At 36.5% G+C, this 20,348-nt stretch overlaps 1 protein-coding gene across 1 annotated transcript in view; it reads left to right on the top strand.

Moving 5' to 3' along the window:
• The window catches only part of LOC138740362 (cysteine-rich hydrophobic domain-containing protein 2-like), a 38,796-nt gene that overhangs the window by 973 nt on the left and 17,475 nt on the right, over window positions 1–20,348 (top strand). Inside the window, exon 2 of the mRNA XM_069892903.1 lies at window positions 18,045–18,099. Coding sequence (XP_069749004.1) covers window positions 18,045–18,099 — 55 coding nt within the window. The remainder of the gene's footprint in view (window positions 1–18,044; window positions 18,100–20,348) is intronic.

Below are 20,348 nucleotides of genomic sequence, written 5' to 3'. Positions count from 1 at the left end.
CCTGCCCCCTCCCCCCCTGCCCCCTCCCCCCCCTGCCCCCTCCCCCCCCTGCCCCCTCCCCCCCCTGCCCCCCTCTCCCCCCTTTCCCCCCTCTCCCCCCTCCCCTCCCCCCTCCCCCCTGTAACCAGGCAAGGGACCCACCAACGCTGCCACAGAGAGTGACAGCACTGCAGTGGCATTGGGGCTGCTGTATTCCTGGTTACATCTGGAAATCACATCATTTTAAAGCAAGTTCTACACGTGCAGCTTCTCTGCCTTTCAAATAATTAATCGCAAATGATCTTATCTTCCCCGAGCAGTTGTCACTCGACAATAATTATTGGCCATTCTGTCACCAGTGGGGAAACTAGGTCGTGAAAATGATGTCACCTGAATGTTTGGGTCGCCAGACCATTCAAATAAAGAGCTCATTTTGATCATGTGATAATCTTTCAATTTGTGTCACTTTTAAACCCAAATTACAGCTCGTCTGAAGCCCTGGGATAAAACAACCTCGTTGATTTAATCAGGTGAACCATGTTTCATAGCTTTGAATATCAGTTTCAAATGAACACTGTGAGACATGAAAGCCTGCCGATGCTGTGATTGAGGTAAAATACACACTGTACACTTGAAGATATGAAGAAGGCTCAGGCCTGAATCAAGGGTAGTGTCCCTTTACCCACTATGGCCACTGCGTGACCTGCTTGGCACTTTTGTGTTTTTACTTCAGATAAATACTCTTCCCTTTTTGTTTGAAGTTGCAAGCTTTGCATGATTTTGATTTTGACCAGTAGTCACGCAAACTTACACTGTTGTGGAAAGAGAAATCCTGAAAAAAAAGTTGTAACTACTGTATCTTTTTGCATGTTTCTGTCTATTGGTGTTCCAATGATCCACTTCATAATTACATTTTTAATGAAAATTTGGCTCACTAGGAAAATAATATCGCTTTTCTTTTTTAAAAAGCCAACGATTGTAGCTCATTTCAGTTGCGTATTAATTCAGAAGAATTATTCAGCAGGGTAATTTAAATTACTGTTCTAGCACTTGACTTACTTTGTTTAAAATTATGTATATTAATGCATCACAATGAATTTTGTCACTGATACAAAAGAAGAAATTTAAACAACCCAAGAATTTTAACCATTAAGATTTTAAAATCATTGGGTGGGATTGTGGAATTGCTATAGGAAGAAATGTATGCTTGCAAGTTGTGTCTTTTGTGACCTTGGGATGTCCCAAAGATTTTTGCAGTAAACAGTTGTAGTATAGGAATCAGAGCAGCCAATTTGGGTAGAGCAAGTTCACCAAAATAGAAATATAATTATGACCTGGTGATCTGCTTGTTTGATTTTGTAGGAAAGATAAATATATGCTGAACACTAGGAATAACTTGCCTGCAGTTTTCTAAAATAACACCATTTTATTTTGTTTCCAATGCAGCCTTCATTTAATGTGTCATGAAAAAACTGTCCCTTTCAAATGCTTTTTTTTAAAAAGTGCACTTGTAATATTAATGACAAGATTGCACACCATTGTTCCATATATTATCTGTATTTTCTTTTTGACATGAAGAGTTAAGCTAGAATGTGACATTTAAGATGGGTTTGAAAGAATGCAGCATATTTTTGATAATTAATCTTTTTGACCATCAGGGAAATTCTAGAGTGGAAAAATACTGAAGCTTGTCTTGTGTGCAAACAATCTTCCTGCAAATGAGCACCTGTCTTTTGCAATTAATATGTATGAAGTGTACAATCTGATGCAGCATTGAACCATTGATAACACTGATATAATCTGAGCCACAGAGTCCTCATATGTGATCTTTTTTTGGGGGGTGGGGTTATTGATTGATATATGGTTGTAGATGGACTTTCTGCTTCAGACTGAAATGTAACCAAGGAAAGAAAGGCAAACAAACTATGCATGCATTCATTCTTAATATGCAAAATAAGAGTGCTTTAATGAGTCTCTGAGTTTGTTGTTTAGGAGTTTGATGACAGTGGAGTAGCAACTGTTTCTGAACCTGATGGTATGTGTCTTGTGGCATTTGTACCTCTTTCCTGATGGTAGCAGCAAAAGCAGAGCATCTCCCAGGTGGTGTGGATCTTGATGATTGCTGCCGCTCTCTGATAGCAGCATTCTGTGCAGATTTTCTCTATGGTATGGAGAGTTTTGCATGTGGTGTACTCTGGTGTGCCTACTAGTTTTTACAGGGTTTTCTGCTCTGAGGTATTGGAGCTACCATACCAGGCAGGCCATGATGCAGCCATTCAGCACACTTTCCACGACACATCTGTAAAACTTTGCCACGGTTTTTAATGTTGTACTGAACTTCCGCAAACTCCTGAGGAAACTTTCTGCATGATGACATTTGTGTGTTGGGTCCAGGAAAGATCCTCTGAAATGGTGACTCCCAGGAATTTAAATTTGCTCACCCTCTCCACCTCTGATCTCCCAATAATCACTGGATCATGTATATACTCCTTAAAGTCCACAATCAGCTCCTTGGTTTTGGTGACATTGAAGGCAAGGTTGTTGTTGGTGCACCATTCAGCTAAGTTTTCAATCTCCCTCCTATATCCTAACTCATTACCTCTTTCTATACAACCCATTACCTTGGTATTGTCAGCAAATTTGTAGACACCGCTATTGTCATTCTGGGCTACATGTGTCAATTACTAACAGATGGATAGAGCTTAATCAACTGAATTTCTGTCAATGAATGGTGTTTATTTCAGTTTAATAAGGCAATTGAAGAGAGATGTGGGATGAAATTTGTGGTGGTGTTGTTTCTAATAAGTGTATTAATTAATGGAGATTGAGATATTAGAAACAGTCATCTGGTGAAAAAATTAAAAATTAGAATTTTTCATTCTTCCTCCATTTTCAGGTAAATTAATGGAAATCAAGATTCTCTATAGAATCAACTCTTGCAATTGATCTGGGCTAGAGACAATCTGCCTGACTTTCTACACTAGGAGCGATGGAAGAATTTGTGTTATGATGTCCCTGGCTGCCAAATTATTTGGAAATGTTTTTTTTTAAACTGGAAGTGGATATTTTGTGAAAAATTTGGGGTTTTTTTTCCTTTTACAAGTGAACCAAATGTAGGTTAGAATTCCAATAATGGGAATGTGTTTGGTGGTTCCACAGCTCCTGATTTTCATTGATTTGAATTCATAAATTTGCAATCTAGGAGGTATATTGAGATGCTTGCACACCTAATTAAAAAAGACAAATTGTGAAATTTGAGCAAACAAGGTCAGATTACATTGAATAGGAGGAAAAAATTGGTATGCATTGGTGTCAAAATAATAAAGAGTAACATTTAGAATTTCTTTGTAGGATAGATCAAATGTGAAATTAAAGGATTGTTTTTTTTAAACTGTAAGGCGCTCTGAAGTGATCTTGAGTGGAGATGGTAAGCTCTAAACAAAATTCAGTGAGGACCTACAAAGCCAGTGTCCAGCATTAGAACACTGCGTTTGGGTAGCACATATAATGTACTGATTAATACAACATTTACAGTGCCAGAAACCATAAATCTGCCATGTTTTATAAGTAAGGATTTTGAGTTTTCTCGCTGTGTCTCGCTGCGTCTCTCCTTGTGCTCTGGGTTCCTCCCATGTTACAAAGATGTTCAGAGTTCATAGGTTAATTGATCACATTGAGAGTATTTGAATAAGATGGAAGGGCCTGTTGTTGTGCTGTATCTTTTTTATGTTAAAAAAAGTTTGGAGAAATTATAAAGCCTTGCTTTATATTTCAAATCATGCTTTTTAATGATGTGAAGCATCCCAAGATATTTTAAAAAAGGTATATCAAACAAGATTTTATAGTCAGCTGCATAAGAACAAATGGTAAAAAGCTTGGTCAAAGGTTGATTTGAAGGAAGGCATAACATGAAAGGATAACATTTAGTGAGAAAATTGCATTCTCAAAGCCTGGCAAATTGAAGGCATTGTTGCATCTTGTGAACCAAACAATGGCGGGCACATACAAGAATTGTATTTAACCACCTGAGAAATTACCCAAGAGAAGCATGATAGCAAAAAGAGAGGCTCCAGAGATCAGGATAGCCAGAAGATGGTGCAGAAGGCTGAAGACTGTTACAGGACTGCATTGAGTCAGTAATTGGGTCCTGTTCAAGAACTTGATTGAGGATCTGAATGATTAAACCTGGCAATTACAGACTTTATCAAAAGTGCTGTAGATGAGTGTGTCCCCATGAAATTGTTCAAGGTTTTCCCCAACCAGAGGCAAACAATTAAATTTGGAACCAGCTGAGATCCAGATTGTTTGAGTTCAGAGATTCAGAACAATACACAAGGAGCACGTACAACCTATGGAAAACCATCTCCCAGGACAACAAAGAATACCTGATTGCTGTGACAATGATGTAACCTGCTACAAAATCAAATTTGGTGCAGTATGAGACGGCAAAGCTTCACTCCCAGATGATCTTGATGCTTTCTATGTCCAATTTGGCCACCAGAAGGAGGAAGAACTTGTGTGCATCTCCATGTCCCCTGATGATCCTCTGCTGTTAGTATCAGGAGATGATGTGGAGATTGCCTTCAGGAGAGTGAATCCAAGGAAAGCATCCAGTCCGAATGGACTACCTGGATGAATACTGAAAACCTGTGCTAAGCAACTGGCTAATGTTCACAGATATCTTAACATCTCACTTTGACAGGGTGTGGTACCCACCTGGGGTAACCTGCCTAAATGACTACCGACCAGTGACCCTTGCGTCAACAGTGATGAAGTGTTTTAAGAGGCTGGTATTGAACCATATCAGTTCCTGTCTGAGCGGCAACACGGATCCGTCCAATTTGTCCAATGTAGCTATAGGTGTACGCCAACCCCATCTCCCGAGCTCAACACAAAACCCTGGAACACCTGGACAGCAAAGATGCATATATATCAGGATGCTCTTTAAGGACTACACTTTGGCATTCAATGCCATCATCTCAAAATTGATCGGCAAATTGGGACTCAATACCCTACTGTGTAATTGGGACGTAGATTTCCTCATCTCCCAGGCCCCAATCAGTGTGGATTGGCAAGTGCATCTCCTTCACAATCTCTATTAGCATTAGCGCTCCACAAGGTCTGCGTTCATAGCCCCCTGCTTTACTTACCTATGATTCTGTGGCTCATTATGACAACACCACCATCCAAATTTGGTGAAGGTACTACTGTAGCTGGCAGTATAAAAATGGGTGATGAGTCAGCATACAGGAGGGAGATTAGTGTGCCAACAACAACCTCGCACTCATTGTAACCATTACATTGTGATTGTGGATAAGAAGGGAAAACCAGAGGTTGTATCCAGTGATCAGTAGGGATCAGAGATGGAGAAGTTGAGCAAATTTAAACTCCTGGGTCACTATCTCGGAGGACCATTTCTGGATCCAAGATACTAATGTCATCATAAAGAAAGCACATCAGTGCCTCTACTTCTTCAGGAGTTTGCAGAGGTTCGGCATGACATTGGAAACCTTGGCAAAGATCTTCAGATGTGTCGTAGAAAGTGTGCTTTCCAGCTGCGTCGTGGCCTAGTATGGAAGAGCCAAAACCTCTGAGCGGAAATCCTGCAAAAGGTAGTGAACACAGTGCAATACATCAAAGGCAGAGCTGTCCATCGTCAAGAAAATCTCCATGGAATGCTGCCTTCGGAGAACAGCAAGAATCATCAAAGATCCACACTGTCTAGGACATGCTCTGTCTTGTTGCTGTCATCAGAAAAGAGGTATAGGTGCCACAAGACTTGTGCCATCAGATTCAGGAACAGTTGCTACCCCTCCACCATCAGAATCCTACTAAACAACAAACTTGATCAGACACTCATTTAAAGATTCTTACTTTGCACATACTTTTTTTTTTCTTGAGTACATTTACTGATACAGTATATATAAATTTTGCCTGGCCTGCAGAAAAAGAATATCAGGGTTGTATATGATGTCAACTATATACTCTGATAATGAATTTGAACTTGGAAACCATATGGAAAAGTCGATCTGGTATGCTAAAAGATGGGCCTTGCTCTTCACAATAGTTTAAGAAATTATCTTGCTGTAAAATTCATCTTATAAGAAGGGCTTGTATGTCACTGGGCTAAATGGACAAGTCAAATGGACTTTCTTATTTTATCTATTCTTGATTTGAGTGGCAACATTTGGCTCTACAACAAAATAACCGGCAAGTAGATAGGGGAACAAATTTTTTTATATAATTGAGATAATAATGTTATTTTAATGTATGGATTAATTTCTCTGGGCACTGGGCATACTTTTTGACTTGGGGGACTTATGGGGATAAGGCTGGAAAGGTGTAGTGATCTGCCATGATCTGTAAAATGGCGGTGCTGGCTTGACGGGCCGAAGGGCCTACTCCAGCTCCTATTGTCTATTGTCTACTTTCTCAAGACTGAACTGACTATTCACCATGTGTTTCAAGGACTATTATTTTTATTTTGTGTTGCAAAAGTTCTTAGGAATAAAAGAAGAGGGCATAAATTGAGTTATAATGGGATGCTGTCCAATGTCGTTGATGTAATCATGGAAACAGTTTGACTCTTTAACAGGCCTCTAAATCTTACCCTGCACTTTTATTGTAACTCGTAGCCCCTGCCTAGGAAGAGATTGACTTGCCTGGGTAGCACACAACATTCTTTTTTACTGTATCTCAGTATGCATGACAATATTCAATTCAAAATTATGCAATTTGTGGTTGAGGGAAAGGGCAATGGTAGAATTCAAAGCCTAGGATTCCATTTTATAATGAGTAAAGCTTAGAAAAGTGTGTCAGATGGAAGGGAGATTAATAATTATGTTTTGGTAGCCATTTTCTGTCTGAGCTAAAACCAAATCTAATTGTAAAATGCCAGAATTAGTATTGGTGGAATGTGGATTTTAATACCTTCTGAACCTCTTAATGATGCAGTGTCAAATTGTTACTTGGTGAGATGAAAGCTACCGAGCTGAAATTATTTAGGAGTAGTTGTGTACAATAATGGATGCATTTTTATTCAGTAAACTATGAATCATAATGGGATGTTGGTGTAATGGAACAGTTAACATGGGTCTCAGAATAATAATCCATATTTAAACTTCAGATTTTCCTAAATACTATTGTAAGCAGATGGAAGAAAGGATACCATGTGTATACAAAAAGGATCAAAAGTATTGAATTCCACATTTTTCTCCTTTTCGAGTCAAATTGCTTCTATGATTGTCAGTTTTGCTCTTCAGTGATATAAGACACCATCCCATTATAACTCAATTGATGTCTTCTCCTTTATATTGCTCAGGATTCCTAAAATGGCCGTATCCATTTCTTCGATAATATTCTGAAAGAAAACTTCGAGTGATGTAAATACTGAGTATTGCATCAAATCCATTCTCCTGGCAGCATAGTAGTTTTTATTCTACCATCATAGCACTGAATAAATTGAAGTTTCACTGCATGGATTTTTAAAACATTTAGCAGAGAGACTTCTTTAATTTTAAGACCTTTTTTCTTCAGAAGTAAAGGATGTTGTGAATTCATTTTAAGGAAACATTGCATACTTTTAAATGTTTTCTTGCCTTTTCACACAAAAATAAAGAGCATGAAGACACAAGTAATTTCAAATTGGAATAGTTTCTGATCCTATTTGGAACTGTTGAAAGGAACATGTCATAATGAAACAGAAAATGGGAATTTGAAAAAATAACCTTACAATTTCAGGGTTAAACTTTAATATCCTTGACTGGCCTTACCATTTTAGAAGAAGATATTTGAAACATAAAGGGCAAATGAACAATGCCATCCACTGCTTTTAGCTTTTTGCAGAAACTCATGGCATCTGTTAGAAGGGTGCAGGAGCCCAATGAAAGGCAAAAAAATTTCTGCCTGTGACACAAGTCATGGCAGTGTATGTGGGGAATAATTCCTTATTCTTAGATTTGGCATTAGATGTCAGTTTAATGATCTTATCAAATCAGGAAAAGTGGTGAATACAACATGTCAACATAGATCTTAATGTTTACTTCCCATCTGCCTTCTGAAATCACTGTTTCACTTTACATGCAACATTATCTTTCATTTACAACCACCTGTTTCATCTAGACATTTCTTCATCTGTCCAACAACTACTGGAACTGAACCTCATCTTTATGCCACACTGTACCTCACCCTTTTTGTTACCATTGGCAAATATTCTCTAACTTTACATTTAAAGCTTAGAACAAGAGGAGATGAAAGCATTGGGAATTTGCAGTGAACTGCTTAAAGGTAGCTGTCTAATGATCTCCTAACTGCTGCAAAATTGATGATAACTGAATGTTGGAATGTAGAATTTCTGGGAGATTCAAGGCTGCTTCAGGATATGCAATCCTGTCGAATTGCATATTACGTATGAGGGCTTAGAGTCAGCAGTGGAATGAAAATGATCATCTGGATAATAAATAAACATTACCTTGTTTTAATTCAAGTATTTTCTTCCCACAAATCATCTGCCCATTATGTAGAATGAGAGCAATGCCTCTGAGAAGACCACTCACTTTGGAAGTGCACTTTCACACAACTGTTTCCTACCATGCACCAGCTTAGATGCTCCAACTTTGAAGGGTATATTTTTCAAAAATATGTTACTTTTTCACCTGATGTTGTATACATCACAAGTGATTATAAATGTATTTTAATTCTGAAGCACTGTTCCGATGGACACAGTCATGACAATTTAGGGGCATCCATGAAAAGTGATTGCAAAAATAACGTTGAATGTATGGTCAAACACTTGTGTCACATTGTGAAGGATTTGAAGAGATGGTCTTGAGCACAAGTGACTCTTTTGCTGGTCTTTGCTATGATGGAAATTATCTAGAGCATTCTTTGGCTTGGCTTCACGGACGAAGATTTATGGCGGGGGTAAATGTCCACGTCAGCTGCAGGCTCGTTTGTGGCTGACAAGTCCGATGCAGGACAGGCAGACATGGTTGCAGGGGAAAATTGGTTGGTTGGGGTTGGGTGTTGGGTTTTTCCTCCTTTGCCTTTTGTCTGTGAGGTGGGCTCTGCGGTCTTCTTCAAAGGAGGTTGCTGCCCGCCAAACTGTGAGGCGCCAAGATGCACTATTTGAGGCGATATCAGCCCACTGGCGGTGGTCAATGTGGCAGGCACCAAGAGATTTCTTTAGGCAGTCCTTGTACCTTTTCTTTGGTGCACCCCTGTCACGGTGGCCAGTGGAGAGCTCGCCATATAACACGATCTTGGGAAGGCTTTTATTTTCTCACCAAGCAAGTCACTTTGGTCAGTTCCCCCTCATTGTATCTTTTGTTGTACTGACTGGGCCTGAATCTTCAGTTGTGCAGCATCTGGGCCTGCATGAGGCTCAAAATCTTATAGAATGTTAACCAAGGGAATCATAATGAAATATGAACAGTAGGACATTGTGTCTGCTGTGGACAGATAGGTGCTGCAGGAAAAATAATAGTTATGTTTTGTGTTTGCAGAATGGTGTGTATATGTTACACAGCGCTTGCTTTTTTTCTTCATTTAAGTATTATTAGTTGACACATTTTCCCTTTTGTAGATTTTTGGTACCTAAAATGGCCTTTTTTTCAAGACACTGACTGGAATTTGTGACTTTCAAATTGAGTAAGGGAATCTAAGTAAGTCCTGCATATCTCTTGAAGTACCAAAGGAAATGGGAAAGGAGCAAGTGGATTTGATCTCTATAAAAATAGTATAAAATTTCCATACAGCCCAATGAGACTGTGCCACCATTTTCCCATTGATCTGAGCCTTGAATGTTGTCATTGAGTTGGTATTAGTTTCCTCTGAGATACAGGATGTCCTTGATTTTCATACCTCCTGTAAAGTGGTTGATCTTTTGTCCTGGAGATCTCCCCAAATCATTTATGTCAAGTTGTCGGGCCTACGATGCTTCAGTAAACCTGGCAATACTGAAGCCTCCTGGTTGGCAGTGTGTGCCATGTATGCATCAAATTTCTCCTTTTCCTGTGTTTCCTGTTGTCCATCTCAAAAGGACTCAAAAGGAGTTCTGTATGTAGCACACCTTCACCATTTTGGAGACTTTGAAAGATGATTCCAGATTTATCATTATGTACTGCAGGCGCCTTGAGCATTAATAGTTTGTTCAGTAACCCTTCTGTTGTCAGTAATCAACCAGGGAGTGATCATTTATCCTGGAATTCATGACCAACCATTTTATATTGAGTGCATTGGCAAAAAAAAAATGTTCACTTGTCTTGGAATTGTTTTATGTACTGAGACTTTTTGTAAATGTCTTCTCAGCAAGTACCCATCGTGACCTGTGATGAATGATTCGATTGTTGAACCTTCATTTAACCTCCACTGCTCTCATTTTCCTTTCATTAGCAAAATCTTCTAAGTTCTCCACTCCTGAATGAGGTTCTGTATTCCTGAAAATTATCTTAAAATAAAATAATGGCTTTGAAATTGGGAGTGCTATAACTACAGAGGTGGATGCTTGGATCACCTTAATCCGTGAAGGATGAACTTTCTCTTGGAATCCCCATGGAATAAGTTGGAGCTAGAGGCCAAGGGCAGATGAAGCACTCACCAAGTCACATCAAAGACAAAGGACAGAAAATTAAGCATGAACAAGATAAAAGAGATGGTGTTTTTAAAAAAAAAAAAAATCCTGAAAGATTGGTTGTGTATCTTTTGCAATATAAACTACATTGTTTGACCTGCTGGATCTCTCCAGCATTGTGCTTTTACTTAAATAAAAGAGATCTTGTTTACTGCAGATTCTCTTCCAGAAAGCCCACTTTCAATTTCTGCTTGTTTCTCTGATTTCCATTGGTCTCTTGTACCTTATTCATCTTATCTTTAGCAAATGTCTTTGGTTTTAACTTATTCCCTATAGATTCCAACTGAAATTCCACTCTTCACGGATTGGATTCTCCAATTATCTTAGAATGTCCAAACTATCTATCTTTAATTTCCATCCCCGTCAGTGGGATTCCAGCTATCTCTTTCCTCGTTGCTCATTTTAGTATTTTTTTTCACAACTTTATTTATTCGTTCAACAAGGTTATTACATGCAGTAAAAAAAGTACATATTGTGAACAATAAAAAAAATTATGTAAAAAAAAAAGAAGAGAGAAAAAAAAGAACCCCTCCCCCTCTCAGCCAGCCTTCTTTAGGAGAGCCAAAAATTTTTTAAAAACTAAAATATATTTACTAAAATCTAATCAAAGTAAATTTAAATGTAAATATTCTGAGTATAAGGACCACTTATTAAGAAAAAAGAATAATTATCATGTAAAAAATGCTTGATTTTTTTTTGCATTACCAAACAAGTTTTCATCTCATTATGCCATCTATCAATCACATTAGCATTTTTCCATGTACTTGCTATACATTTTTTTGCTACAGATAAAGCTAAATATAATAAAAGCAATCTGAAATTTATCTAATCCCAAATCTTTCAAAGGCTTCAAATTACCCAACAAAAATATTGCCGGGTCTAAAAGTATTTTAATCTTATACAAATGTTCCAAAAACAATTGAATTGCTTTCCAAAAAGATTGTATATGTACACATAACCAAACAGCATGAAAAAAAGTTCCAACCGAATTACCATATCTAAGAGTCTCACTAAAACCATATTTTTTTAACTTTTCAGGTGTTAAATACAATTGATGTAAAAAATTGTAATTAACCATTGCATAACGAACATTTATCAATCTAGTAACACTATCATGATAAATATCTAACCAATCATCCTCAGTAAAAGTAAAGTTGATATCCTTTTCCCATTTAATCTTGGATCTATCCCATCCCTTTTTTCCTGTAATATTTGATACATCAATAAAATATATCCCTTCCTTGGTACAGTCACAAGAAAAGATTCAAATTTAGTCAATTTAGGTAAAATCATATCTCTACCAAATATTTGTTTTACTAAAGATCGAAGTTGATAATAAACAAATAAAAATCTTCCTTCATTTGATTAAAAGATAAAAATCTACCTTCTTTAAAACAATCCCCCAAATTTTTTTATACCTTTAGATTTCCAATGTAATAAACATTGATTATGCATTGAAAAAGGAATAAGTTGATTATTATATACGGTGTTAAAGTCAATAATTTACCCTTATAACCTATCATTCTATTTTCCCTCATCCATAATTTCATTAAATGCATTAGTATGGGCACATTATATTGGTAATAAATTTAAATTCCACCAAAACAAAAATTGATGTATTTCAAATTCAAAAATATTCACCATTTCAATTTTAGCCCAACTAGGGGACCGTTCCAAATCCATTAAAGAACTAATAAATTTAAATTGAGCTGCCTCATAATAATTTTGAAAATGAGGTAAACTTAATCCTCCTAATGAATATTTCCAAGTTAATTTATTCAAAGCTACTCTCGGAAATTTACCTTTCCATAAAAATTCCATTTTATTTAAATCTCGGAAAAAATTCTTATTAAGTAAACACGGAATTGACTGAAACAAATATTGTATACGTGGAAAGATATTCATTTTAATTGTATTCTTCCAATTAAATTTATAGAAAAATCCTTTCACCTAATCAAATCAGCTTTGATCTTTTTCATTAACGGTATATAATTTAATTTATATAAAGTTTGATAATCAACATCCACATTTATACCCAAATATTTAATTCAATCAGTCCACTTCAAATTAATAATATTCTTATAAACTGAATAATCTCCTTCACCTATCGGTAAAATTTCACTTTTTTCCCAATTAACTTTATATCCAGATAAAGATCCATATTGTGTTAAACACTCCTTCAAGTGTAAAAGTGACTGAGCTGGTTTTGTTAAATATACCAATACATCGTCAGCAAATAAATTAATTTTATACTCCTCATCTAAAACACTCATACCTTGTATCTGTGTATTTTGTCTTATCAGCTGTGCTAAAGGTTCAATTACTAACGCAAACAAAGCTGGAGACAAAGGACAACCTTGTCGAGTTGAACGGGTTAATTTAAAAGGTTCCGAAATCTGACCATTTGTCAATACTCATTTTAGTATTCTGAAGGGACTTTGCACACCTGGTTCACTCTTCCTTCTTATGCACTTTCCTATACAACCATGAAAGATGCAACATCTACTACCCCTTTATCACTTCCCTTTATAGGGTAATTCAAACAGTCATACCATCTTTTTTTTTTTTTTAATTTTTTATTTTTCACACCATAAATCACACTTTTTCTCCCTCCCTCCTCCCAAGCCACCCCCCCACCCCCCCCCCCCCTCATCCATTTTAGGTATACAATCTAGGTTGCATTAATTCAGTCAGACAATGTTGTCATTCAACAAAAATACAGCAGAAATTCTACTGAGTCCATTCTTTTCTTTTCTTCTCCTGCCATCAACTTAGGTAATGTTTGTTCCCGGTAGGTTTTCGCTATTGTATTTAATGTAAGGAAGAAACAGTCATACCATCTTAAACAGCAATTCACTTGCTGTTCAGTGTATTGTACTTGATGCTTGAAATAGGGTTTCCTTTTCCACTTGCAGAACTCCACTGCAAGGGAAAGCCTAAGCTTCTAATTGCCTGTTACTTTAATTCTCCACTCTAACTTTTGTCTTTATCCTTTAGTTTCCTTAACTATTTTAATAAAAGCTCTGGGAATAGCAGCCCTCTTCAGCCTGGTATTCATTTTTTCCTTTCTGTAAAAATGCTAGAAATTTGAATATATTTCTTTTAATTCTCAGTCTAACAGCCAGAGTTGAAATAAATAATTAGCTCAACAAATTTTATCTTCATCATATCACAAGCAATACCTCCAATCTCTCCCTTTAACATTTTCTTACTTAAAACACTGTTTCCCCACTCTTTCAGTTCTGTTTCATGAAACATTGACTTTGTTTCACTCCATGAATGCTGCTCAACTTTCTGAATGTGTGCGCACAGAATAGCGAGGGGTTCAGCAACTGAAGGACCCACACAGATTATGGGATGTTGGCAACTTGCAGTTAAAAGGACCCACTCAGGATGCGGGCTGCTGGAGACTGGGTTATGGGAACCAGGCATCAGAACCAGGATTCAAAAGGGTGCTGAGGGCAAGAAGTATCTCGGGCGCTGAAAGCTTCCTGGTCATAGCGGAGATTTGGATCTGGAGCTTGGGTTGCCGATGGTTTGAACTGTGGCTGCAGAGGCTGTGGGAGTGCTGGAGACTAATCCACAGACACTCAATGGCTCTGAAGAGGACTGTCTTTTGCATCCCTTTCTCCTATTGTTAGGGCCACCAGGCAGTGGTCACTCTGACCCTTTGCCTTACATCAGACAAAAGTTGAAATATATCATATATTTATTACATGACAATAAAAGGAACCTTTGTACTCTTGAATTTTTGCAACATTTTATTATTTTTCCTTTCAAAAATAAGTGGTAGGGAGGAGGTTTCATTTTTAACCTCCAACTTTCTCCCGTCCACATGTAGTTGTATAGGTTAAAATAAAACTCACTAATTTTTAAAACTCAGTGGGTCAAAGGCACCTGTGAATAGAAAAAAAAAGATATGTTTAAGCAATAGAAGATGGAAAAATCAATGCCATAGATTTAGTTTTATTTAGACCATAGAACAGTTTAGCATAAGAACAGGTTCTTCGGTCCATGTTTATGGCAACTGAGTCAGGAAGAGGGAGAAAAATGAACAGTGCTGGAACTGAATTACAGTCTGGTGGGAAGAGGTGAGCTCAGAATTAATATGGATGTCTGTAGGCTTGTAATGGATATTGGTCTCTAACTTATCCTGTTGGATGATGCCTGAACAGAGTTTCTATCATTTTCTGTTTTAAGCTCAAATATCCAGTAACTGCAGATTTTATCTTTTGATAATCATACAAGTTTAAAATCTAGACTGTAGCAGATTGAGACCAATCAATCTGAAAAAGTTGGATTTCTTTCTTTTGTGCTACTGAATGACATGTAAATTGTGAATAACTTATTAATGTGTGTCGTTCAGTTAAGCTTGGTGCTTCTTAGAAATGTTCCTTTTTTCCATGAGCAGAAAATTAAAGAAATGGATTGTACAAAATAATATTTCTGTGGGTTAATGAGAGAGATGTTATGCAAGTGGATGTGGTCACAGCACCACTTGAGCCAGAGATTTTATTACATTGCAAAGGGGAAAGTAGTTGGTTTATAGTGACAAGGAGAATGTGGGTGGAAGTTTGGCTCAGTCAAGTTTATTGTCATCTAATTATACAAGTACAACCTGATGAAACTGTGTTCTATAGTCCTCAGTGCAAAACACACAGACATACAACCAGACATAACTCTTGTAGCGACTATTTTCCTTTATAATTGCTTGGAGGATATTAGAACGTTGTTGTTGTCTATTACTCATTCAAACAAATCCATACTAAAGTTGAGTTTTCCAGAGCTTATTAAACATTGTTAATGTTATTATCTGTATCTATATGTTGCTACAAGTCATTAAAATTTTGTTAGACTGTGCTAAAACTTGGTTAAACAGTCAATAAAATTATCGGACAAAATTAATTCCTTCCATTTTGTAGCATGAGGAAACTAAACTAAAACATGCAATTTCTAACAAATTGTAAGAACTTGGCTCACATGTTGCTAGGTGACACTCAAAAGAATAAGTAAACAATCGCTACTCACAGATTGCTTGCAACTTGCAATTCATTTTAACCCACAACTCACATGCAGACAAACAATACATATGCAGGACAAGTATTTCCTCAAACAAATAAATAAATATTGTTTCATGAACATGAGTCTCGGATGGTTAGTGTCAGCAGTTCCTTTGGTTGTTCAACATTCTTACTGCCTGTGGGAAGAAGCTGTTGCTCAGCCTGGTGGTGCTGGCTCTGATACTCCTGTATCTCTTCCCCAGCAACTGAAAGATGGTGTGTGCAGGGTGGAAGAGATCCTCAGTGATTTTGTTCACCCTCCTCAGACAACAATCCAGGTAGATAATATCAATTGGGGAGGGGCAAAGGGAGACTCCAATGATCCTCTCTGCCACACTTGTGGACCCATGGATTGACCTCCGATCCATTTATCTACAGCAACTGTACCACACTGTGATGTAGCTGGCCAGGACGCTCTTGATAGAGCTCCTATAGAAGGTTGACATAATAGTGGCTAGTAGACTTTCCTGCTTCAATCTTCTCGGGAAGTACAGTTGCTGTTGTGCCTTCCTGACAAGTGAAGAGATGTTGAGTGTCCACAATAGGTCACTAATTAAATGAACTCAGAGGAACTTGGTGCTCTCCACCCTCTACTACAGAATTGTTGATGCAGAGGATGGTTGTTGCTGGTCCTCCTGAAGTTCATGATCATCTTCATTTTGTCCACATTGAGACTGAGGTTGTTACTCTCATACCATTTCACAAGATTTCCCACCATTTTCTGTAGTGCGACGTTGTTGGTGATGAGGCCCAACTACTGTTGTGTCATCTGAAAGCTTGATTTGTTAGACTGAAGTAACATGCAATCTCGTACAGTGGCTAAAGGCCAGAGCTTGTGGCAGGAATGAAATTAATGGCTTTTGTCTGGATATGTTAATAAAATAATTCTCTATTCATCCACTGCCATAAATTGTTGATAAGATTGGGGACATGACATGCTTTCAGGTGATATCATTTTGGGTATCCTGGTTACTTTTTGCCCAGCAGGATAGGTATTTGTGCTCCCTTAGACAGTTGATGAGCAAATTTTTAGCCTTCATTCTTCTGATATTTTGTTTAAATCAACAAATAAGGAGATAATTCATTGCAGCATTTTAAGCTTTCTGAAAAGGCCTAAAAATGTAGAAATCTAATAATTCAGGATTGGTAGTATTTCCAGTTAAATTGTTTTCCTTTTAATAATGTTGCAAAAATGGAGTACATATTTCCCCTCTGTCTTGTATTTCATTTGTATTTAAACCGTTCACTTCTTTCTGTAACTAGATATGTTTAAATTGGTCTTTGCTATTAACTGAGCTTTTGTGACGTTTACTAATGCTTTATCTCATTCTGAGATGGAAAGGAATTTTCAGTCGGATTATTTCCTTCTGAGTTTTCTACATCAGGTGCAAAGTTATCAAGCCATTGCATGAGCTATATTTTACTGTATTACATGTAATCATGTTATTTTCTATTTTGTTACATCTGCAAATCTATAAAATTGGGTATTCTCCTATTTGGGAATGGTTTCTGTTCATTTTGGAAAATGGTTCAAATTGAAATGTCAGTTTGAAACTGTCTTTCTATAATGTCATATTTGCTTTCTCGTTTTGATGTCCTAGGAGATCATTTTGATTTAGAACCAACACTAATCTAGAGATACTGCTCTAGATTGAGAAGCTAGTGCATTGAAAATGTATGCAAAAAATATCTGTAATTTTTCAAATTAGGGAGCTTTGGAAAATATTTCATCTGGTTGGATAGGATTTTGTCTCTTATTTAAAGACAAAACTGACTTTTATTTTTTCAGAAAAGGGCTGTAAATGTGCATTTAGCTTCATCCTTAAAAATATGCCACCTTTAAAGGGAAAATAAATGGACATCCAATTTTGATAACAATTCCATATTTTATCTAGCTACCAACTGGTTAGTTTATTTTCCATCTCATTAACTTATCTGATCTTTACCCTGATTTAATTATCAACCATTTTGTTGGAGATTAAAGATAAATTATGTAAAGTTGTCCTGTGAATTGAAATTAATGCTGTTTATTGTCATACATATAAGTATGTATTGTGTAAATATGCATGGAAATTCTTTCTGCAGACGAATGGTATGTTGTTAAAGTTAAACTCCAATAGTATATGTAACTGTATTAAAAGAGATAATAAATGATTACAGTCGTTCCAAAAAATATGGCTCAGTAGTGCAAGAAAACAAGTGGTGTTTCAAAAGTGCAGACTACCAATCATCTTCATATCGATTGCAATAAAGAATTTTTTTTAAAGGATCTCTGTATGTGTGTCTCATATTGTAGAATATATATCCATCTAAAATATAGGTCAGTACTTGGACAATAACCTCCTTAAGCATTTTTATTTGTGTTTTTTTTTAAGGTTTGGCCTCAGCAACAAATTTGATCCAGAATTTCCTTCAGTACTTACAGGGAAGGTGAGTTGTAAATGAAACTGGTTATTTTCCTTCTTTTATTATCTTAATTTCTTTTCTCTCCTACCCTTTTCACTATGAATTATCCAAAATTTGTTTGGAAATTTTTTTGAATGCATTTCATGACTAAACCTTAACATAAATTGAGGAGGTCTTTTTCTAACCTATTTTATCTCCTGCTACTGAACTGATGAAAGGGAATGTTTTCCATATTCTTGGATCGTACAAACCACTTTCCATGTTTAATCCCTGATTTTTGTTGAATTTGCTTCATCAGATGTGGTTGTAAATCTAGACTATAATCTGCTTTTTGCAATCCTCAATTGTGAAAGACCATACCAAACCTGCTTTTTTAGGGATGTTCATTGATCAGAAAGCTTCAGTTGACTGACTCCTGAATATTTAGGCAAAATCCAATGTTTGATGATTTTGGAAAGATGTTGGCCTTTTGTCTAAAATGATCTCGATCAACAATATTTATCCTTTGTATTTTTTAATAACTTCCTGTTATGGGTGTGATACAGTTACAATAGACTGAATCATACTTTAACCTGTATTAAAAATGAAAATGCCAAAGTATTCTGCATTCTATACACAGTAGTTCCATTATTAATTTATTTTCTTCTAAGCCATAAGGTTGTAGTTCAAGTCGATAGATGTATGTGCACAAATCCTTACTAAAACTGCAGTGTGGTGCTGAGGTTCTGTTATGCTGACTGAAATGCCATTTTAAATTGGGATATTTACCAGTTTTGCCCTGTGGTGGAGATCTATCAATTTGATCAAAGGGGTCCGTTGATTCTTTCACAGAGAATCAAAATTGCCACAAAAATAATTGAGACAGTTACTTAACTCTTCCATAGATACAGGTACTGTAGTAGTTTTAAATGAATGATCAAAACATGAAAATAAATAATGTTGAATGTCCTGTTCTTAGTTCTTTGTTCTCCAATCTTTATTTCATTCATTTAGATGTCATTTAATGATTAAATGTAGCCGAAATGTTAATTGATAAATTAACAAGTTAAATTCGGCTGAGAATTCTTGCTTGTTTTCCTAAAATTCCCTTTCCCTACTACCTACACCCCCCCTCCCCCTCCCCAATTCCTTTCCTAAGGCATTAAACCTTAGCTTGGACACAGTTCTGCAACTGCTTCATTATTACCTTGAAATCTTCCAAAGAGGTATAACAACAGTTTAACCAGGTTTGTTGAATATTTCCTGCAGGGACTTGTGGATAGTTATCTAGGTTTCATCGCTGAAGGAAGGAGCAACTGAGCAAATGCCAGATTAAAAATGGGAATCAAATGGGGAAAACTTTGTGGCTTAAATGCTTGCAGTATTAACCAGCCATGGAAGAAAAATGCAGTTGGATATGGAGGGTTAGGGAGAGAAGCAGTCCAGAAATTTGCAAAATGATTAATATTCTCCTCTTTTATGAAAATTATATTCAAGATTTTATGAAGTCTCTTGGCACAAATGTTTTAAAAACAGCTTTATAAAATTGTTCACTCTAGAATAGAGCTTAAAATGCATTTATACAAAACAATTATAAAAATATACTCTGCTTTTACAATTTCACAAGAGGGAGGGAGAAAAATGGAATGGGGGGGTTTATGGGAGATTAGAGGGGGGTTACTGTCGACAGGAGGAAAAGGCATTTTCAATGTTAATGGATGCCTAATTTATTTGGTTCAATTTGGGAATGCATATTATAAAACCCTTTTCATCTTCATTATTTCATGGAAATTAACGGTTTAAAATATTTTTAATTCATGTAATATGAATAGAATTCTTTAAATTGTTTACTTTAGAGAAACAGCTTGTTGAATTTGAATGTTTTGAATCTCGGTGGATAATAATATTGTCTAAAGAACTTTATTGGAGTAAAAGCCAATTATACCAATTTTCAGAAATAAGGTTTAATAAATTTGCAAGTTGATCTTTTATCAGTTGCTACAGACGTGCAAAGTTTGTATGAAAGAAATAGACATTTTAGTGATTTAAAAAAAAACACATGACTCACTATTAATCTTGGCACTCTGTATTTTTGAAAAAAGGTGTCCTTTTCTAGATTTTAATTTTAATGGATTGTATCTAACAATACAATAATTCTGTTCTTCACCTCTATTTTCCTTTTGACTTCTCCCACCTCAACAGAAGAACAAAGCATTGAGTTATTATGCCACATATGTTGTTAAAATACAGCTCTCAGGGAATACTCTAGATGACTAGACCCTAATAGATAGAGA

Source organism: Narcine bancroftii, chromosome 8 (assembly GCF_036971445.1).
Source record: "Narcine bancroftii isolate sNarBan1 chromosome 8, sNarBan1.hap1, whole genome shotgun sequence".
Taxonomy (NCBI): Eukaryota; Metazoa; Chordata; class Chondrichthyes; order Torpediniformes; family Narcinidae; genus Narcine; species Narcine bancroftii.
This window is presented reverse-complemented; position numbering and strand designations above follow the sequence as displayed.